The sequence below is a fragment of the Buteo buteo genome, chromosome 18 (assembly GCF_964188355.1).
Source record: "Buteo buteo chromosome 18, bButBut1.hap1.1, whole genome shotgun sequence".
Lineage (NCBI taxonomy): Eukaryota > Metazoa > Chordata > Aves > Accipitriformes > Accipitridae > Buteo > Buteo buteo.
In genome coordinates this window covers 16,099,064-16,122,796 of record NC_134188.1, presented here as the reverse complement: position 1 = coordinate 16,122,796, position 23,733 = coordinate 16,099,064, and the positions used below count along the sequence as shown (strand labels likewise).

The 23,733-nt window shown below is 37.1% G+C and overlaps 1 protein-coding gene across 2 annotated transcripts in view; it reads left to right on the top strand.

The window, feature by feature from the left end:
- The window catches only part of CNTN5 (contactin 5), a 370,989-nt gene that overhangs the window by 336,232 nt on the left and 11,024 nt on the right, over positions 1 to 23,733 (top strand). For both annotated transcript variants that reach the window (XM_075050052.1, XM_075050053.1), the window contains 3 exons: positions 8,708 to 8,778; positions 11,914 to 12,148; positions 22,232 to 22,341. In XM_075050052.1, the coding sequence (XP_074906153.1) occupies positions 8,708 to 8,778; positions 11,914 to 12,148; positions 22,232 to 22,341 (416 nt within the window). The remainder of the gene's footprint in view (positions 1 to 8,707; positions 8,779 to 11,913; positions 12,149 to 22,231; positions 22,342 to 23,733) is intronic.

Genomic DNA, 23,733 nt, shown 5'->3' with positions numbered 1-23,733 from the left:
AAAAAACACAAGCAACTTTCATCTCATATGATTTTCAACAAAAAACTTTCACCACCATTATTCTTTCCTTGATTTTGTACCATATTTCATTGGCAATGAAAATTCTGCTGGACCCAAATGTTTGAATGACTTCTCAATTTATTCAGGTGGTACATATCAGAGGGAACACAAACATTCTGCAAAAAGTTATCCTGTAATAGGTTGCACCCCTGGGATTATGTTCTTTCAGATTTATGAGTATATTCCCTGTTTTTGAAAGGATGGTTCAGGATTGTAATAGACTGGATGTATTTAAGCTCCGAGTGAATGTTTTTCTCACAAACTGAAGTTTGAAAATGTTAGATTTCATCTAGCTGTCATGGGTTTTAGGTTCCTTCTTCTTCTTCTTTCCCAGTGTTTACCAAACAAAGGCTGTATTTACTAAAACATATTCCTACAAATCTACTGAAAATCTTCTTCATGCACATCCATTTTCAATATTCCTTTAGACAATCATTGCAACTTTACCTCTGTAAAAATGAATTGATAAATCATAATAATGATCAGTAAAAAAAAAAAGTGGGTCAGACAAAGCGTGCAGTATGCAGTGCATTTTCACCCAGTGATTTGTATTAATTTCTGGTTAAGTCCACTATTGCTGCCATTGGAAGGAACAGAATCTTTAACTCAGGTAGCAATGATCTGTACTCCAGTACATAGGGCTTCTCCTGATAAAGAGCACTGTAGCTGATAATAATGCAGGTCTTCTTGAATAAATCGCTAACATATTAGTTCAAATAGCAAAAAGGCCACACTAGAAGTTTACTTGCACTTTCAGGTTCCCAGATAGGAATACCTTCTTGTTATCAGAGTTACAGCTGCACGAATGTCGTGTTAGAAGGGACTTTTTTGTAGCATGACATTGAAATCCAGACAGGTGCCAGTAAAACAACTTAAGAGCCTTCAGAGAAACTGAAACTGAATTTATTTGGTGTGCCTGCTTAACACAGCATGGTACAGCGGAAGTCTGTTGCCATCGCCTCAATTTCAAAAGACCTTTCCTTAAGAAAAAGGTTGGTTTCTGTTTCAGTTGTGAATGGTTTCAGGTTTTGTGGGTTGTTTTGTTTGTTTGGGTTTTTTTTTATTAAAAAAGATAGATGCAGTCTCATTTTTTTTGTTCTATAGCAGGAGTGAGAAGGCAGAAGTTACAATAAGATATAAATTCCCAATTTGTTAGAACCTACAAAAGTTGTAAAGTCGGAACAATAACACAATGGACTCTGCTTTAAACAAAGAACTAATCAAACAAAAAAAACCCTGTTACACATATAATTCTTTGCAAAATAGCATGCTGCTTATAATTTTTTGGCACTCTTGAAATGCCAGAGGTTTCATGATCTGCTTAATTCAGGCAGCCACTTTTTCCTGATCTCAAGATATTCCTGAAGTCCAGAGCCTGTTTAGCTCTGTCCTCTGAGACACTTTCAGTGATTGTGTGAATTATCACACTTGGTGTAGTTTTTAGGTGCCAAAGTCAAAGAGACAGGAAAGCTAGTAACAGTTTTCATTGGGTTTCATACATGGTTCTCCAAATTAGCACATTAATATCTATCTTAGTGTGGTACGGTGATCCATTATTTTTCAGAGTCCCTAGATTACTAATTTTTTAACTGAAAACTTCAAGGGAAAATCTCTATTAACATTGGCTCCAGTTCTAATCTCATAGATCTCAAGACACGTATGTGAAAGGACATTATATTTCAGAAAGAACATGGCATCAACCGCTCTATTCATGACCCAGGCAGAATAACCTGGCTATTTGCGGTGATGTTAGATGTGCCCTACAAGTTAAAACAGGCAGGCTGCCCCTGCACTGGGTAAACCTCCAGAAATACCGGTCTCCCAGCGGAAAAGGTAACTGTGGCTCATGCTCAGATGAGAGTTGAGATCCACAAGGCTGAATGACAGCTGTGTAGACAACCCAGAGAGGCAGCAAATGTGTGATTCTGTTTCCATTATTTTATACTTCAGTGTAAATCGGTATCTGAAATTTAATGGCACAAGCTAATTTGACTGGAGACTAAAGTCTTTTTCTCTCCCCACACCTCACTTATTTTATCACTTCTTCCCCAACATAGTAACAACATTTTATACTAGTCCATTATCTAAAAATACCCCTGGAAACAATACTTGGGTTGGTGTAAAGAAATCAACAGAATAATAAACAGGTTTCCACTTGCTTTAATTTTCTAATTAAACCCTAATCTTGTTACTTAGTTCATATTTAGTTAACATGATTGCTTTTCATAGCTACTTTCATCGAAATGGATAATACCACAATTTTCTGGCACATCTAACATATAGCCAGCTGCTGCATTTCTGTCAGTTCTAGCCTTGATACATATTTTACAGGTCCACAAGGTGAAAAGAGCCAATAACATGAATTTAAACATGTCTGGCATTCCACTAAGGCAGTCGGGCATTTGAAGCCTGGGGGCAAAGCATCAATTACATTATCTATTCATGGGGAAACATGGGGAGAGAGAAATTGAGTAGAATCAAAGTTTAACCTGCTAATCATGCATACATACTTGATTTTATGAGGTAACAATGTAATGCACTCTATTAGTAGCAGATTGTACACAGGCTTTATTTTTAATAAGTCCTTATTTTCCATTAAGTCGCCCTTATTCTCAGCTAGAATTTCTTCATAGCATAACAAGAAATGCCTCTGTCCCAGCAAAAAAGTTACCTGCCTTAGACTGGCTTTGTTTTCAGGTTTTTGGGTGGTTTTTTTGGTTGATGTTGGGGATGGTGTTTTATTTTTTTGTGGCCTGTATAAAAGAAGTTTCAGCTTTTCCGATCATCATAACTATTTTTGCTCTAGAGAAAATGAATAACCTGCTGTATCTGTGACATTTGGTGATGATTACATGGGCTACTAAAGCCTTTGTAGAAAATGTGCTTTTCCATAGGAGAAAAACAAAAGGAGAAGAGAAAGCAGACTGTAATCATTGACTGCATGGGTTTATTTAGAACCAATAGGCTACCAACACATAGTATTGCAGCCTCAAACTGATATGCAGTATATATTGACAAAGAATCCCCAAATGTGTGCACTACTAAAAGACATAACAGAAAAGCTAAGGAATTGGTTCTCTGGCATGTATGCCACAGCATTTGAGATTTCAGTCCTATATGTGGTGATTTGGAGGCTTTTCAGACTGAGCCCCACAGCCACGCAGGACACTGTTCACAGTGAATAGAACTGAATTCTATCTCCTACTAAATTACAAATATTAAAAATGCAGAGGAAATAAGAACAACAGAAATTCAGATCCTGAGACAAGTTGGGGCATCCTTGTTTTCCAATAGTTGAATACAGCGTATCATCTGCTTCTGAGGTGCTGGCACATTTTACATTTCATTCCTGAACAGATGAGATGTGAAATGTTTTCCTGGGAGGGTGAGAACTTGAGGGCTGGTCTTTCACACAGTGAAAGAGTTTTCAGTTAACATCCCTTTGTTTCCCAGTTGTGTACTGCAGGAGATATAGATATAGATGATATAGATATAGAAAGGAAAACAACCGAGAAGGAAAAACTACTGAATGAGTTGTTGCTTTGGTCCTTACATTAGGAAGCTCTGACAAGCTGGTGACAAAACCTTTTCCCCCCACCCATACCATTTCCATAGCTAAGCAGAGTTGGGTTTCAAACTACATCTCTATCTTAAAAGATATAAAAAGCTATAAAAGAAACAAATAACTGCAACTGTACCTTGAGCAAACATTTTCTTAGGGACTAAAGCCAAGTTTAATAATTCATCTCCCCCAAAAGGGTTACAATATCAACATTTTGTTTAATTTTGCTTTATTTGACAAGATGTTTCAGGATTTATACAAAAAATATCCATGTGGAAAATATCTTCATGAATAAGGGATTCAAGCAGAGTAAGAAAGATCTTGTTAAAGTATAGAATTGGGATTTGGGAATTCTGGACTCAATTGCTTATCAGAAAACCCTCTGAATTTGAGCAGTTCACCTTAGCATTTCTTGCTCTTAAAAACAGGAGATTAGTAAAGCTCTTGCTATTCTTTGTCTTCCCTCTATCTCACCTATTCAGATTGCAAAATTGAAGGGTAGGGACTAAATCTAGCTACATGTTCCTACAGCAATACTAAAATAAATTATAATCTTGACTGCTAAATACTTTTGTCCTGCACAAAAATTAAGATACACTACAAAACTAAGAATCTGTAATTTCTCTTCATAATAGACAAAACACACAGAATTGAAAAAGAAAATTGGCATTTCCTTGAAAAAAAAAGACAAAACAAAAAAAAACTTTAAAATTACTAACTACTCATTCAATAACATTTTTTAAATTTCTTTACAAGATTGGAATATTAAAAAGAGGATGAACTGTTTTTCAAGTACTTTCAGTTTTTCTAGGTTCAATGTGACATTTTTTTTTCCTCTCTATAAGGAAAGGAATCCAGAGCTAGACCAGTTTAAAAGGTTTTTTTCAGTTCACTCACTGAAGTAAAAATGGGGACAGTTAAAATGATTTTAAACAAAATGTAGATTTTCTTTATTTTCTTCAGCAAATATGAAATAAAATAATAATTTTGGATTAAAATTAAAAATCTTTGTAAACTCAAAACAAAATATTCTCATTTGTCTTTCCAGTTTAAATTTTTCTATTTTTAAATAAAACAGAAGTAAAATACACATTATACTTCTTTTTAAAACACAAATGGCTATGTTTCATTTGTTATAATGTCAAAATGAAAAATTTAGTAATTTTCAAAATTTTGCCCAAAAGTGAGTACCCAAAATCTTTGAATAGGCTCATCTTTACAGTCTACCAGAATCTACAGTCTTCATTAAAAAAAAAAAAAACAAAAAAACAAAACAGAAAATCCATCAGCCATACAGAGTGAAGAAAGAGGAGTTTCTAAAACCCTGAACCAAAAACCTAATTTAAGCACTCTAAAGCACAGAGCAGTTTTCAAAATGGGGGACACAGTGCAATCCTGGAAGGAAAGCTAACATCTACCCCAAATGTTCATGGTTTCATAGCTGTGGCATTACCTACCACTTCCAAAAGCTTTCCTAAACTTTTGATTTAAATACAGGTTTAAAATATATGGGTGGCATTGTCGGCACTTTTCAGCACTTTATAACCACTGCTCCCACACACAAAGCCTTCAGCAACATCAGTTCTGTGCATGCATTTTGTCCTAAACAAAACCCACTGCTTTTCATGCATATTTAGCTTATAATGATAAGATACACACGAATTATTAAACAATTGTCTGTGGCTTCATGTATAAGCTTTACCTTTCCATATCACCTTTTCTTCCTTTGTATTTTAAGCATATTGTCAAATGCTTCATAGGATTTCTGAGGGCTACATTCTTCACGCCTGCTTTTAGAGAAAACATTAAAGGTTTTTTTGTTTGGTTTAGGGGAGATAAGTTTTATTAGTGTTTCATTTCACTTGCATTTTCAGCATATCACAGTACTTCCATGAAAGTGGAAAATAATGAGAAACAAATCCTGCTGTTTCTGTTCAAATCAAACTCCCGGCAAAGCCATTTCAAGATTTTTATTTGTTTGCCTTAAGTGAAGGTTTCAACATCAATGTGTGCCAGCATATAGACCCATTATTTACTGTGAACTACATCTAGTCACCATGTCTTTCAGAACACAGGTTTTAATATTATTTGTTGTTCGCATTACCAGAATGAAGGAGACACCTGGCTTTTAACAAAAGAAAATAAGAGTTGACCTGATCTCAAAGAGCCTGCAGTCTAAGAATAAAACAGGAGAGAAGTGAGAATAGGTAGCTGGCAAAGGGGCTAATGAGAAGGCTTTGATCAGAATTACAGACACACGATCAATCTAAGCATAGTCACATTTTCTGATCCTAAGGACCAGTTTTAAGCCAAGGAGTGATTAATTTTCCAGTAGGTGATGTGCTCTCATCTTCTTGTTAAATGAGACATATTAGCACAGCAAAGAGATCTTTGCTACTAGTTGGGATGTATTTATTCAGAAGAAACAATACTGAATTTCTCAGCTTTGATAAACACTAAAGAAAAGAGGTCCTCATGCCATTGCGTCCCAGGCACATGGATCCTGTGTCCAGGAGCCAAGTTTAGTCATCATACTTGCATATTTGGTGCAAGTGCATCTCCACGAATGTCATGGCTGAGAATTAACAACTTCAAGATTGGGAAGTCACTAATTGCATGGCAGTAAACTTAAGCTATGAGTGAGTAAATTCAGATATAATACTGATATAAATGATGATGTTATATATAAGTGTTATATATAAGTGATGCTGCTGAAAGGGTTGCTAATATATAACTTCGGTGCCTGGGAAAAAATATTTCCTTTTAATAGTTTTCTTCACTTACTCATTTCAAAATGTCCCCCTGTAACTCTGTATAATCTGCTTTGATGCAGTACAGAGGAAAGCATTTCCTTTGACACATTTATTCTTTTAATGGTTATTCATTTGCAAGAGTTTCACTGTGTGAATGTACATTGTAGTTTGGTGCAAAAGAAATTAATTGTTTTGGAAGTTTTATTCTTTTAACATTTATTCATTTAAATAGGGCTTCAGTCTGCAAAGTTGTTAACAGTAAAACTCTAGAAAGAGGACACTACAGGTTAAATAAGTCCATAATGTTGGATGCTTCAAAGGAGTACAGCACACTCTCTCATCAGTAACATGACACCAACATAAAAACTTCATTTTTCTTTATAACTTAACCAAAAAATGTCTTAGAAAAGCAAAAGAAAAATGGGTGCCAAACAAGGTTTAAATATGCTCCGTTAGAGATGGCATAATAACTTTTGCATGTTAATTAACTGTCAGATTATTCTTCATCTGCATGTTTTCATTGTAGAACATTCATCCCAGTGTTGCACACTGATATCTTTTTTTTTTTTTTCAGTCCAGAGGGCAATTCTGTTTCTGAAAGGAAAATTTTATTAACTTTTTGCCATGTCAAGATTAGGTCTTAGTTTAAATTAGTTCATATCTCCAGTCAGTAGAGTCTAAACAATCATCCCCATTGTTTAGACAGTTATCTTTGGATGGGATGAACCACCCCAAAGCTCTGCATTCACTGGAGAAGGAGCCTGGACTACAAGCTCAGCCTGGATACCCGGTTTCCCAAAGTTAAACTAAAGTTACCTAAAGTTAAACTGCAAAGCAATTTCATCATCTGATTATACAGAAGTCATGAGCTTTCAGCAGAGTAACTATGAAAGATATCATTTAGCTTGTGTGTAGTGGGAAGGAAGGGAGGGAGGGAGGGAGGGAGGAAAAAGTCGAAGGCACCATGTTTGCCAGATGAACCCAGCTTTATTGGAGAGACATGTTTTACACATCAGAAATCTCCCCCATCAGTCTGGTAAGAACCACAGACAAAAGGGCTCTTACCTCATTTCCAACACTGTAAATCAGAAGCAATTCATAAGCTTTATGGGTTTGCATCATTTATGAGAAAAAACAGAATTGGGCTTATGTTCTTTAAAGGGGAGTTCAGAGTTCAGAAAAACACCACACAAACAAATCCTGAAATTTTATGTGAACTTCCAGGATCTAGTAAAAAATGCACTTTCATTGAACTTAAGCTGTTAATGATCAACTTGGGAAATAGAGAGGACTGTGTACATTTATTTAAATGTATTTTTCCATGTACAGTTCAAAGGCACAGTGCCACTCAATAAATAAGCTAAACAGCATGCAATAAGGCCTTAACAGTTAATGCCTCAGAGTACGTTTCTACCAATGACCTATGTACTGTTGTAAGGAAGAAAAGAGAAAGGACTATGTCTTAGGACATATTTAATTAAATAAAGCAAGCAAGTGTTACCTGCTCATAGTAAATAAATTCAAGACATTAGTCATTTTAGGAGCTTTATTAGAGGCACCAAGTAAGATAAAAGAAATTATACATTTCCAATGGAACAACTGAGATTTCTGAAGCTTTACAAAATATGATAATGCAATTCACACTGATGATGATATTTATAATTTCTTTTAAAGAATTTCATTAGCTGCTCACATGGGCTTTTAAAGCCATAATGGTGGTCTCAATTTTTAAAGAACTGTCAGTAGTACTGCTTCCAGCATTTTGCAAGAAACGATAAGAGTTGTTTAAGGATGGTTACTTTAAAATTTCCGAAAAATGGCTCCTTGGTAAAGCATATAAGAATAGACTTACAAGAACTAAAACATTCTAAATCACTAATGACCTGGGAAATAGTAAAGACATATTATTTATGTCCTAAGATTTTACCTGAATTCTGAAATATCTCAGGTTCCCTGGCATTTGATTTTGAGTTGTCTATTCAAAAAATACAAATGTTGACAAGATAATTCCTGTTTTATCTATTAGCTGATCTGTACATTGAAATTTTGACTAATCTGCAGAAGACATAGTGCTTAAGCAGCTTTTTATTCCAATATTATTTTTCTTCTCAGCTTATGCTTTCTTTGAGATTACAAGCTTGACTGGAATGCTCTGAAATGAAACTTGAACAAATTTTCTTTACCATGGAGTGTATGTTTGTTATTTCTGCTCTGATTTAACAGCCTCATGTCTTCTGCAGCAACTTATTACTATGGGGAAAACTTCAATAACTTGGACATTCTGTTTTGTTTTTTTGGTTTGTTTTTTGTTTTTTTTCCTTTTTGCTCACAGTTCCAAAGACACCTCCAGGTAATGTAAGTGGCAGAAGTGGAAGGCGACATGAATTAGTAATAGCATGGGAGGTAAGGTCTTTTCTGATTAAAGGTTTTGTTTCATGTTTACTTCTTTGAGGGCAAAGTGAAGAGTACAGTACTGGGGTTTCCTTACAGCAAATCTTGGCAAGACATGAACACAAAATACTGTTCTTTAAATAAATATGTTCTAAAGTTTCAAAGTAATGTGCATTTTCATGTGGTTTGAGTAGAGGGCATTATGGCAGCAGCTCCAAAGTTGTGCTAATTCATAAGTCTTTTCTTCCTGATCTACTGCTTGGGTTGATCTGACTTTTCTGGATCTTATGTAAATACTACACCAGATGAAATAATAGCTAAGGGAAGAGAAGGAAAGCCTTGTAACTTTTTTTAAACTTAAATTAAGAAAGAATATTTTTTTTAAGAATTTCATTAAAAAAGTAAAATTAAAGACCCGAAATAGACCTTTATTTTGAGAAGATATTTGTGATGCAAGATGCAACACAGATGTATGGTTGTGCCAATGGGCAATTGGAGGAGTGGGAGTTGCTTTCTCTGCTAATCATAGATAACACAGTAGAACAAAGACTTTTCTTGAGGAGTTTTCAAAACTTCTAGATTCATCATGAAGTTTCAGATTCAGAAAAACCAAGAAAAATTCCATCAATTAAAGACATGGCATTTGGGGTTTTAATGAAAAAAGTTTTAGCCTAGCCAACTTGAGGAGATTCAGATGGTAAGAGAAACACAGAATTCTGACTAACTGCTTAAAATGGTAAATTTTAGGACATCTGAAGAGGCTGTCTTCTGTTGACACATCTGCTTTCTCTGACATCAGCTATCTGAGACAGCTGAGACAGAGTTGATTTCAGTTTGCTTTATAGTCTATAATTATAAACAGCAGCATGTCTTCTATTGGGAGAGAATTTGCAGAATCCCAAACAAAAACATGAGGTGTATCTGATGTAAACTGGCCTAATCCCAGTCCCTAATATGATATATTAGTATGTAGTATTCATATTAAATGTCTCTAAAGTGTTACCCAGGTGACTGGAAAGGAGGACTACTGAAGTGTGTTGTATCTTCCTCTCTGTCAAGGGTCGAAGTTTTCTTCCAACAGAAACCAAAGGCCCATGAGTGTCCCATCCTGCGATACAGATACAACAGACAGTTAAAAACTAGCAATTCTGATAGCATAACTTTCAATATACATTAACTTTTTCCCACAAAGGCCAACTGATGCTTCTTCATTTATAGCTAAGGAGTGCAAACTGCCAGTAAGACAGAAGGTGTCAATCCTTCGCCCTTGATTCTGATTAAGTCCTTGTTTCCATCAACACCTAGTGCTGTTCTTCCTAGTGTTAATACTGTCAGCACACTACTGTTTCACATGCCTCTTAAACTGCATGAAGTCATTAATCAAATTAAGATTACAAAAACATCATGGCTTTTCATCTGTGTTGAATATAAATCGTGAACTGGTCATATTTACTTTTTTTAATTGTTTGAAAGATTGCTACCATTTCTACTTATAGTCACTGTCTCTTCAAGAAATGGTAAAAAGATAGAACAAACCACACAAAAACATGCAATTAAAAGTAAGCGTTGAAATTTCTGCTAAAGAACTAATCCTAGTGCATTGGATAACACTCCAACAACTGACTACAGACTACTGTGCTGTCTGCTGTAGCCACTGCATTTCCATAAGGCACAACCGTAGTGTAAGTTACCATAGCTCCAGCATGGTCAGTCTGTGCTTTCGCAGGATCCAAAAAAGTCTTACACAGGCAATAGGAATTCAACAAAGTACTTTGAAGTCTGAAGAGATACTGAGATGGTATATGGGTATCTGGGAACTCAGGAAAAGACTAACCTACCTAGGGTCCTGAATTATACTCAGCAGTTTCAAACAAAATTTTATTCACATAACTTTCATTCACAGACTGTGTATTTAGCATTTACGGTGAAATCCAAGGGTTCTGCTACTTCTCATGTATTTCTGGCTTTTTTTATAGTGACTGTCTACTGCCAACTCCATAAGTATTGCAAAGAGATGCAAGGATCCTCCTTTCCGTCTCAACTCACTAGATTACAAAGTCTGTCTTGTTTTTGCCTCCTCTGCCTTTGGAGTCATGATTTTTTTTTTTTTTTTTCATGGATGCACAGTGCACAGCTTCAGAAGGATGGGTAGAAAATGGTGTCTGCAAGTGAGGTGCCTGGTGATGAGATGTTCACTTGCAATGTGGAGGGGAGAAGATGTGGTGTCTCCTGTGCCCCTGTTCTGATTCACTTGTTCATTAGTTGCAGATCTAGGATGGACACCTCAAGAGAGGGAATTTAGACACTCTTTTTTTGGCATTTTCCATAGGCCTAATATGCTGACAGTTGTTAAACATAACCTAGTTCCTAAACTAGTCCATTGACTTTATAAGAAATGTGTAGGCAGTAAATTAGCATGAAAATTTCCATTCCTTGAGCTCACATGTAAGATCTAGCTTTTACAGTGCTCAGCCTCTCAACAGATAAATCCCTTTGCTGACTGCCTGCTTATGGCAGATGTGTCCCCATTCAAGTGGCTAATTTCACAGATCCTCTGAGCATAGAACAGCAAATGAGATTTTTTTTTTTCTACCAAGAGTCAGTGTGAGAGTTAAAACAACTAGATTTATTACATTATACCCTAAGTCTCAAATTGAACCCTGGACTTAAATCCCTAAGACTTGACACCCCATTTGGATACAGAAATCAGACAGGCTTGCACCTAAAACCCAAGACAGTCCCGCTGTAGTAAGTGTCACTCACATCATATTTTAGGAGCCCTTAACAATATATTGCTCTATAATTTTATCAAGGTCACTGGAAGGGGCTATTCTGCTAATAGACCACTGGTTAAAGCATTAACCACAAAGTGGGAGATACAGAACAAAAAATCTTTCTGAGCTTACCAGCTTATTGAGTCCTAGGGCAGTAACCTAACTATGGTTATTAGGTGAAGAAACTCTCTTACAAGGTTCCGCTTCAGAATCAATTGTCCCTATGTGTTCACAGGCATGATAAGTAAAATCCCATAATGCAACTGTAAGGGATCACCCTCACACAAGCAGCCAAATTATGATCAGCCACTCAGTGACTGCTTTCTCAATTAGTAACACCACATCTGATCATTACCTGAACTTTATTTTTTAGCCAGTGTCAGAAGAGTTTCAGAATGGAGAAGGATTTGGATATATTGTAGCCTTCAGACCCAATGGAACACGTGGCTGGAAGGAAAAAATGGTGACATCTTCAGATGCCTCAAAGTTCATCTACAGAGATGAAAGTGTGCCACCTCTGACTCCTTTTGAGGTGAAAGTTGGTGTTTACAACAACAAAGGTGATGGTCCATTCAGCCCTATTGTGGTCATCTGCTCAGCTGAAGGAGGTCAGTTGAACATGAGATTAACTTGTATATTATGAACTATATTAAGCTATTTTTATATCATGTGTCCTACTATACCATGCTTTTCCAATCTTAAATTTCAAAATTCTTTGCAGAAGTGCTAAGTAACTTTAAACATATTTTGCAGAAAAGAAAGTGAACTAACTTGCTGAAGTTACCTAGAAAGCAAGTTACAAAGTTTAGGAATAGACTTCAAGTCACTTCAGTCCTAACCAAAAAAATCTCTTTTAATGAAGGTTCATCCCTAACATGAACTCTGTAATCTTAACTTCAAGCTGGGCTGCTCTAACAAGGATCAAAGAAAGGCTGATATTTTCTAATGTTCTGAGTTTCTTGATATTTTTTTGATGGGTTAATCAGACAACAGCTCAAAGTCTAAATAAATTCACTTATGAATATTCCTTCCTAGTTAATGGATACTAAAAGTGCACAGAATGCAATTTTGTTCTTATTTTTATTAATTTTTTCTATTATTTTTTCTTTTTTAGTTCATTAGTATAAAAGTTCTGAATTTATGTTAATGTCCAAATGTTCAGAAGAACAAATGAAAAATATTTCTCGAAAATTTCTATGTCAACTTGATATAACTCTGAACAATGTTTTGAGGAAAAAAAAAGACTAATTTGTACTAGTAAAAGAAATTGTTCTGTATTGACAGGAGCCAATGTATAGAAATTTCCATACATACAAAAGGTAAATAAATGTTATCCATGGGAATATTTTGAGCAGCTCCATTACTGAAAGTCATATACTTCAGTTCTACTTTACTATACTACCTTTGAGTTATCCCACTGTCTCCTGTTAGGAGAACAAAATAAGTATAGTCCTAGTACAGATGGGAGGAATTTCTTACTATCTGTACACAAATGTAGTGTGAAGATAATGGTATTTCATGTGAAGCTGGAAAACATTAAATGCTTTTCCATATTTGCCCACAATTAATGTGTAATTTTGGAGCCATGATGTAGCAGAGATTATCTACTACTATTCTCTCACAGTAATTACAGAGGTTGGAAATGCTGGTTTTGCTAAAAGCAGTTCCAGTAATTCGTGTTCCACTGTTTGGATCAACATTACCAAGTATTCATATTATTATAAAAACAATTTCATTTTAAAATGTAAAAATTGCCGGTACAACTTGGGAATTTTACAGTTGACTTCTATTTTCCTCAATGGAAAATGATACTGTGAGACCGATGGTGATGTTTTTGTTATTTAACAATGTCATACTCTAATCAGAAATTTCAATAAAAATAGAGTTTTGCAAGGTAAGGAAGGCAAAATGTTAAGGGATTTTTTTTTTTTAAAGAGCAAAAGCTTTTTTAACAAAAGCTGAATGCTGAGTTGTAATAAGTAGTTCTTTGCTTGTTATTTGGACAAGAGTGGAAATGGAAAAATCAGTAATATATAAATCAATTTTTCTAACATATCTTTTAAATTATGAACTTTACAAATTATCTTAATAGAATTATTAAAATTAACTTTCTCTATGCTCCCACACACTATCTCTAGAAACCAATTTTTCTGATTATAATTCAGTTATTTGAAAGTACCTACCCATCATAGCTTTGCTAATTCAGTCTCTGCATGTGTCTGTACATTAGACTTTCCTTTGGTAAGAGGAATTCTATGAGGCTAAATACTTTAAAAGACTTATAATAATTAAGGAAAAAATATGGGAAGCTGTGACAATACAGTGCAAAATTAATTTATAAAAAACTTTTCTCCAGAAAAACCCTAGGTAATATACTGAAAATTTAAAGGAATAACAAAGCAGTTTATTACAGCTAAGTTCTGGGCAATATGGAGACTGAGGACAATAGACATTTCAGCTGGCTATAAAAAAAGGGGGAACCAGTTCTGGAAGAGGCATGGATTTTCACACTTAAGGAGCTAAACAACTGAAGGCACATTTTCTCAAGGATTTCTACAGAAGAGGAGATATTAAATGAAGATTGACAGTACAATATGTTACGGTCCTAGGGCTGATCTAGCAAACCCTTAGCTTACTTGCTTTACATCACACACTCAATTCATTGCTCTACAAACATCTAGAGTAAAGGGCTAGGATAAAATTATTAAAAGTTAAGGAAACTTTATCTTACATATTAAAGGGTTTCCCACATCTACAGATGGATCTACAACTGTTTACTGGCATAACAAATGTGTCTAAGGAAGTCTAAAACCTGTTGCCTCTGCTAAGCATGCAGTTAATAAACAAGAGTTTGCATAGGACAGGTTCTGGACAGGGAAGAAATTTCCCACTTGCTAAGAATGAATGCATCTCTCTTTTCCGTATGTCTGTGACCGCATATTGTGTGCTCTCTGATCTACATTCAGAGCCCATTTGTGGTGACTCGGAGTTGTGCCTAGGCAAGCAGCTTGGCAGGTGGTATTGAGTAGGATGTTCCCCTCTGGGAACACAACTGACTGCCCTCTGATTACATAAAGTCTCTCTCTGACTGAGGCAAAAGGCTTAAAAAATGACCTTCTGAGTAAATCTCAGAAAACACGAGCAAAACACTGAGTGCTTTTTCATAAGTTAGGAGAGGGGCTAATCCTTTTATCTCTATCTCTAAGTCAAATGTTTAGAAGATACCAATGGTTACTGAGGAATCAATGGTGATAACCTAAAGTTGAAGTGGGGAAAAAGCCTGACTGGTTATAGATGTTTTAAGATGTTTCTTCTTCTTCATTGGCCTTTTGACTTCATAGGAAACATCAGCAGGTTACAGCCCATGGGAGAGATTATCCAGGATTTAAAGATGCAGATAAATGTAGTGGAAGAATACAGAATAGAATGGAGATAAAAAGGTTGTACAAAACTAGCTGGATAACCCAGGAGGAAAAAAAGCAAATGTGACCCTCTGGAAAAGATGGCCTAATGCAGTAAAAAAGTTTGAAGGAGGAGTCTTTCATGGAGACCTTAGGAAAGGAAGAAAGCAAGCAATCAAGGAGAGAAGAAGAAAAAGAGAGCTCAGATGTTTTAGTGAAGTAAAAGAGATGAGGACAGCCAGGGACCTGTTCTGAAGAGGGAATGAGACTGATACACAGAAGATGCAGGACAGAAAAAAAGATACACAATTATCTTCAATAAGAAGGCAGAGCAGAAGGACATTATAGACATGTTCCAGCACCAGGGAAAGACAAGCCCAAACCTTTCATACAGGAACCCTTTAATAAGAGAAAGAGACACCAGAGCACATAGAGAGCACAGCAATTTAGGCTGCCTGCCAGAAAAAAAAGGTTGCAATGTGCAGGCCTGGGACTGAAAAGGAGCATGAAGAGAGCAGGGAGAAATCTTCTGACTGCACTTTCTGCCAGGAAAACAATGGTATCAGATTCATGCTAGAACATACTGAAACAAAGCACTGAACTTCAGTGCAGGCACAGATGATTTTAATCCATAGAGAATAAAAATGGTAAAGGCACAAGATATTGAAAAAAAAAAACAACAATGAACAAAAGCAGAGTTAAGCACTGTTTGTTTTAAGATTTATATATTCTTTGGAGATTTTTCTTGATGACTACATTCTGCTTAAATACTGAGGGGCTAAGAATGCCAAGACTACTAATACAAGCTTTCAGTCTCAGGAAAATCATATGCAATCTCTATGTGTAGTTTTAATTCACTGAAAGAGGAAAACTGGGAAAATCAGAAATATAGCAATGGAAAAGGAAATATGTGAGCATACAGGTATGATTGCAAGAAGATGGAAAAGGCTATACTGGTAAGAATGATGGCCAGGTAGGCTTCTTTTAGCAAGCATGACTAGACAAAGTATGAGCTACATAGGAAAGACAAAATAAAAATAATAATAAAAAAATAAAAATAAAAATAAAAATAAAAATAAAAATAAAAATAAAAATGGTTGGATGTCATACATGCTGGTGATGTGATAACATATCAGGAAATACAAAACCAATGTGGGATAAAATGGAATATCCTTAGGTACCATGTCTTTTCAGAAAAGGGCAATTAAAGAAACTGGGAGTTGAACTAGAGATCAGTTGCTGATTGTCCTGATCAATTTGGATGCTGAGAAGACCTTTCTAATTTTAGATAAATATTATAGGACACTGTTACCTATGAGAGAATTTAGCTGCACAGAGTAGTTTGGATAGTAAATACAACTAATGGCCTTGTGTTCCAGCTGTGACAATTAGCATTCTTTTTCCAGTACCAACTAACTGAGAAGAAATAACGGTACTATAGTCTTGTTTTGATGAATAATTAAGACACTACAGAAAAGTTGATCATAACAAATAACAGTGGAACAAGTCATCATTAAATAGCAGGAAATTGTTTAATAAGCTGAAATTAACAGTTGAGAGTACAAATGGAAGTGGTTTGGAGTGTCTCTGAGCCAAAGGTGTAAAATCTACCTGAAGTAGAAGAAATGGTACATTTATAAGGCAGTACATTACATCTGAGGATCTAGAGATGTATCCACTAAAATATACCCAGGAAATGAGTAGAGACTAGAGGAGCTTGTTTCTTTTGTCCTAGTAAAAAAAGGCTGATTTTGGATAAGACACTGTCTGCAAATCAGGTAAATTATTAGCGATAGTGAAGAGCTTGTAAAGGTAAAGGACAATGATGCTACATTCTTTTTTTTTTAGAAAATAAAACAAGCCAGCCATTCTTTATCCTTGAAGCCATCTGGCCAAAAAGAGTTCATATCTGTCACTCTCCAGATGGTGGCTGCCTCCATACACCTCCTGGGAACATCCCTAGCCAGGCACCAGCGTATTCCTGGACAGATTTTGGGGCGGCACTAACTGGCCAGAATCATTATTTCACCACAAATCATGCTAACTGTTTAATGCTATGGACAACTGTATGTCTATGCTCAGGCTGGTGTCTTGTCTCTCTGTCCCTGTTTAGTTTGGAAGTATAGACACAGCCTATCAGAACAAAAATAAATATGAATTAGAATACATGTAGTGTGGAGATAGGTGAGAATATAAAAGGAAATAGAAATAAGCTTCTGGGAGAAAGAGGGAACCCAACAGGTTTCAAGATAAGTTAGGTCTTTTTATAAAGGTTTTTTTAAATGATGGCCACAATGGATGATACAGAATCAGTTCTGTTAATTTCAGTATCTGTCTTCTCCTTCAGGCACCTGACAAAATTATCTTCACAAAATTTGAAAGTTCTATAATTTTGATAAAAAGTGTAGTGAATACTACTAAAAACTTCTAGATATGAAATAGAGAGCCCTGAGCAGTACAAGGTAAAGCCTGAAGACTCTCAGTCTTGCTGTTTAAAACCTCCTGAGGGACCCCACATATACTTCTGTAATACATACAAGATGTAATGATACTGCACAGAGCTTTTGTTCTTGCTTTGTATGGATTTGTACTAATTCATTGAGCCAATGGAGAGCCAAAGCTCTCAGTTATCTGAAAGGGCCATACAACAGCCTTTGCGATTTTATTCCTTCATAACTTTAAGAAGTTTTGCAACAGGCCAGCTAGTGGATGATGGGATATTAAACAAGACACTGCAGAGTGAAGGATTGTTCTGGTTAGGCCCATCTCCCCTCGCTTTTCACCCTGAGCCCTTATTTAAACAAACAAATAAACTACCCTTTTCATTTAGAGGAAAGAACATGCAAATTACACACTTTTAAGTACAGCCTCCATGTCTTTAATTAAAATCTTACATTCATGAAGTGAAGTCCTGTGGTTCATTTCATAGCTAAAGCTGAGCTACTTGGGGTTTAGGTGAACCTGTAAATTAATAAATTGGCATATTAGCTGTAAACTACAGCGGATTTCCTGTTTCTTCCAGCTGATCCATCTGGAGAGATCCTTTAAAAGTTCAGCTAGAGCTCTCTCCATGGTTTTTTTACAGAACAAAATGGCATGTAAAAGTTTATTAAGCATTTCTTTGATTAATGCCACTAGCCCCCATGGGAAGTCAGATGTGCAGTCAAGATAATAGGCACATCCCCTCCTCACATGCTGAGGATAACTCTGGCTGCCACATCACTTGGTGGAAATGAACCATTTATATTCATGAAGATGGCAACGCTCCTCTGAACTTTTAATCTAACAAAGCCTGAGTTTTATCAGTCCGCTTGTCCAACTTCTACTCAGGTGCCAAGGTGAGGAAGCTGTGTGTAGGTAACATGCTGGTAAAGCCTTCATGGAATAACGCGGCTCCTTACTCCCACGTGACACTCCACCGTGTAATAAATCTGGGTTATTCTGTGGAGAAGGGAGAGCCACAGCAGGATGTATACTGTGAGCAAGTGCGCAGGAGAGCAGCGTTACAGGAGTAGGCTTCAGAAGTTCTGCCTGACAAGGGTATTTCACCACTAAACAAAAGAGGTCCAGGGCAGAGTTCAGCACAGACGGCCTGATCACTGCCTCACTGCTCGCTCATTTCCTCACCCTTCTAATTTTTCTCTGTTTTAAAGCCCTCTGCAAAGACACCGGTCAGAGAGAAGGTGAAAATAGAAAGGACTTGAGGAAAAGTCTGAGGGGATCTCCAGGAAACAATCAGTCACCTCATTTTTGGTGTTTTGGAAATCACACATCTTTTTCCTTTCTAGCACAAGATTCTGGAGAAAGACTTACCCTGCAGGCAGCCATGCCACCACAGGTCTAGTGGAGTTGCCAAACCAGGGACACACGTCAAACAGGCTGAGAGATGGAGCTGAGCATAATGTCTCTTGGTTTTTCTCAGGAATGGAAGCAGTTTACTGGTGATCCCCTGATTTGGAAGATAGTCCCTGTGGCTATTTCCAGCAAGGGAGCAAATGCTACCACTTTCTTTACCTACAGGTTGTCACAAGAGGGATTACTCCCCGTGATTTTCTTTCTGACAGATCTCTTTTGCTGATTTTTCCACAGAAAGGAATTACCACAGTCACGGGTTCTAGCCAAAGTCTCGAAATCTCAGCTATGTGGAACTGCCCCAGGCTGAGGTTCTTAGCTTCAAGTGAGAGCTTAGATTTTGAATTAGGGAAGTGTGTAAAAATCCTTTCCAGAGTCAAAACGAGAAGTGAATGGATTTTGAGTGATTGGATGAGGAGCCCTGACTGAAGCTCTGTTCCACAGGAGAGTTAACACAACATAAACATGAATAGGCCCTTGGACTTGTTTTTCCGGTTAGATCACGTGGAAATCTTTCAGGATTAATATTTCAGAAAAACAGATCAGTTTATGGTCATAAATAGGGAGAACACAATGAGGGCTAGCAAATAACTCTTCTTTCTCTTACTTGCCAGTATCAAAATTCAGGATTATCCCTCTCTGAACATTAGGTCAATGCAATTAGTGTAATTCCTTTTCCTGCTTTGTTATAGCCATCCCAAAGATCTACATAGATTGAATATGTTTCCTTAAAGTGTGATTGCAGCACATGGAAAGACATTGTTTCATAGACACTGCACACAGCCTTTTGAGAACTTGCCATGCTGCACCTTTAATTCAATCAGGGAGTATTAAAGGGACCATTAAAGATGTTGGCCCTTCTTTTTTCAAGCAGTATGACCTCAGGCAGACACCTATAGGTTTAGCATAATGCCAAGATATTAAGAAAAGAATATGATTATAACATCAGTGACCATTATAGAAAAACCTAATGAACCTGTCAAACTTACCATTAGTTTTAGACACACAGAATAAAGCATGACATTGGAGTGAACCACAGACTGTATTATATCACCAGAAATTATATGGTCCTCATCTTATCTGAATCAATAAAAAATGCTATTTAGTGCCTATAAACTTTCAGACAGTCTTAATATACCTTATTCCTAAATACATAATTTCTGTTCTTTCGCTGAACACTTACATTCTCTATATCTAATATCAGTGCAACTGCAGTGCATAATTTCTGGATATGTAAGAAATGCATTTTCTTCACATAAAAAAATCCAAACTTTCTACTCCATTTGTTGAAAACAATTTTTTAAAATATCAGAAAATATTCTGTGTTTCTATTCTGAGCAATACATAAACCACCCCTAGTGAATGCTGTGAAGAGGAAATGATTTCTACATTTATAGAAAGTGTAAAGGCTGCCAACCAACATTTTGCGTACATCTCAAATTATTTATCCCACTGCAATCTTTTCTGACAACAAAGTAATTGCTTCAATAATACAAAAACTAGAAAATAGCTTTTGCCACACAAATCTTAGTAGTACATAAAATAGAAAGCAGGGTGTAACTATTGAACAGGAAATCAAATTATGAGGAATATATTTCTTCATAGCACAATTCTTTCAGTATTGAATTCAGAAGACCATTTCACTTATTCCTGGAGATACCTTTTTTTTATTCTTTGTCACCTGAAAAGTTCCATACATATTTTATGCTTATTAGTAATACTCATTGTTGGTGAACACCGTTTTGCATCACATCAGAAATGCTTCTTTTCTTTAGAAGTAAATAAAAAAGATCAAAAAGAGCTGCAAACATTAAAAATCTGACATTAAAAAGGATGAAAAATTCATACAAGCCATGGCAGAGACAAAGTGTAGGGCAGGAGTGCCAGAACAATGCCTGCAATATGATCAGAGAAAGGAGGGGAGCTAATGAGTCAAGTCTGATATTAGGCATCTTACTAAGGCAGTTTGATCACTGAGAAAAATGTATCATTTTAACTCAGGCTGCTCCGTAAGGAAAGTCCTTTTCTGTAACCCTATTAAATGAGCCACAAAAAAAAAAAAATTTTTTAGAAAGCTCTTTGATGTGCCTCCCTGTAACATAAAAGCCAAGACCTCTGCCTGCCCTTCAAGAGCAGATCAACACATTAGAAAAGTAATGAGGAACATTAGGCCAAGGAAGAAATCGCAGGCTCTGTGGCTGCAGGGGAATGTGAACTTACCTTTTTGCTGAGCAAGTGACTGCACAAGAATGGTGGAGAAATGCCACTACTGTGTGCTTCACTGTCTGTGTTCAAGGCTTGTCTCCACAGCTTGTCTTAAGCAAATTTTCAATAATATTCAGGTAATAAAGCAAAAGATCCAAAAGATTTCCTTAAGTCATGTCTCAGTTTGATATGTGACAATTTTTTTTGGACACTCTTCACTCCCAGTGCGCTGACTGGTGATACAAATTGGTGGTATGCTCAACGGCCGGTCATGGTAAATCTCTATGTACATATACCCAACTTCCCAACCACTGAAAGAAGCTGGACCTCTGCAAAGTGTTCAATGATACGAAAGTGCAAAGTAAAACATGCCTGTGGCAAGACTGTTGGGCAGGTAAAGCATGCTGCAGCCCTAAACCTCCCGTGTGCACCCTGGTCATACCCCAGCAGCCCTGAAGGACACCCGCCCTGGCTGGAAGGCAGGGAGGGTCCTCTGCTCCAGATAATCAGGAGGCCAGGACTGCAGTGTCCTATGAATAGCATGGAGATAGAAACAGGGACATAGGGCCAATGCTAACAACACAGGTAATCAGAGGGACAAACCTAAGTCTTAATGCTTTCTTTAGAAAAATGTGTATCCCACGCCTAAAACAGTAAATGCTTCACAGCAGAGAGAAGGTGGCATGCCTCGAACACTGGTGCTTGTGACTTCAAGGACATAATAATGTAGTCCTAAAAATTTCTTTTATGTAGCATTTCACTACAGCTCTGGGTATCCCTTTCTACTTGGTACAACCCCAGAGCAGGACTGACTGAACACCCTAGCAAGGTATTGCTCATCCTGAGCTGACAGAATGGCACTAAAAATCCAGGAAGAGAATGAATGCTCCATTTACTGCTGGAGTTAGGCTGATCAAGGGCTATGAAGGGGGGGAGGGGGGCATTTACAAATATTAAAGTTTTTTTGAAAAAATCATAGACAAGAGATTCTGTCACAGTTTGCTGCGCCCATCATCAGTGATGAGATATTGATGTAGCATGACACAAATAAAGAAATACAACAATAATAATCTTCTCATCTTGTTCAGTTTTTCATGTTCCCCATAAGTGTCATACCGTCTTGTGAGTATTAAGGTAGAATAAAGGAAGTAAATGACAGTTTCAGATGGAGTGTTTTTGATAAATACAAGCTGTTACAGTGGAGGTTTATTGTTTCAATTTTTCTTAATACAGAACCCACTGCTGCTCCCATCGATGTCAAAGCTACGAGTTTGTCTGTATCAGAGATTCTTGTTGCGTGGAAACATATTAAAGAAAGTCTAGGAAGACCACAGGGATTTGAGGTATGAACACAGAATATCATAATGAGAAGTCTTGTTGCTTTTGCCAGCGTTGCATTCTATTAACATGTGCAGTAGTGAAACTTCAATAGAAATTATGCTTGGTTTAGCATACATACAACTAGCTGTAGAACAACGGTCACAGCTGTACCACCGGAACATCTTTTATTTATTTGTGCTTGAAAACTGTTCAACACCAGTTCTTCTAACATCTCTTTGACACTTCAAAAAGAGCTGAAAGAACTGCAAGTGACCCAGCATGCCTCTTTCACAGGCTGGGGAAGATGAGGTATTGACTGTTTCCAGCTCTAAGTGACCAGTTCAAACTTGTTATTTACTGAGAGCAATCAACAGAGAGAAAGGGAAGAGCCCCTGCGAGCCGTGTGGTGTCCTCCCGCCGTGGCCACAGGACATCTGCTAGGCACGTCATGGAAGGGGGGTGTCAGGAGAGAAAGCAGCAGCTGCACAGCCCACAAATAAAGCTCTGCTTAGAGGCAGCCTTTCCTCACCTGGGAAAGAGAACCAGCCCTGCCACAGGCCTTCTCGCACTTTTGGATGCCGTTGTAGCTTTAGATCCAGTTTACAATCCAAACCTCCAGGAGCAGATCAGATCTAGGACTAAACCTATCCTTTGGGGCCACCAGGACCCATCCTGACCTTGTGGTTCAGGCTATGCCGATCCTCATGAAATAACTCAGCTAGACTCAATTTACTAATTTTGGGGGTGCAGGTTGTTTGACCTGCTTTAGTCTTTTAGAGACCGCTGACTCTTTCCTGATTCTTTACAATAACAACGAAAAGAGGGTAAACGTACATCTGAGCTAGATACCAATTCTACGGATGTCTAAAGACATCTTGTGATCTGCTAGCACATAGTGTTTCCCTGGCAGCATGTGCGGACAAGACCTGGGGGCTGGTGACCATCACTGGTGGCCTGAGGAAGAAACCATTGGTGCCCAGGCAGCACCACAGCCACCACACTCTCCAACACAGCCTCAGGCTGGACAGACATGACCAGCACAGCACATTTACCCCACAGCTTAGACACAAACAGTTAACATTTTTTTACCTGATTGCTGTAGCCTCTTGACACTTAGATACACCTGTATTGCTATCCAGCACAGTCCAAGCAGGCTGTGACTATGGCATGTCCCCTCGGGTGTCTCATTTGTCCAGGTCTCTTTCCCATATACATCCCCATACTGAACTCTGCAAACCCTCTGTCAGTTCTCTCTTATGGTACTTTATCTCCACTCCTTCCTTACGTTAAACGTGTTTTTACCCCTTTGCAGATGGCTTGCTTCATGCGGCAAAGGTGATATCTAACCATTTTACCTTTAAAACTGCTATATATAAAAAGAACAAAACAGTATCTGATAGAGTTGCTATTCACCT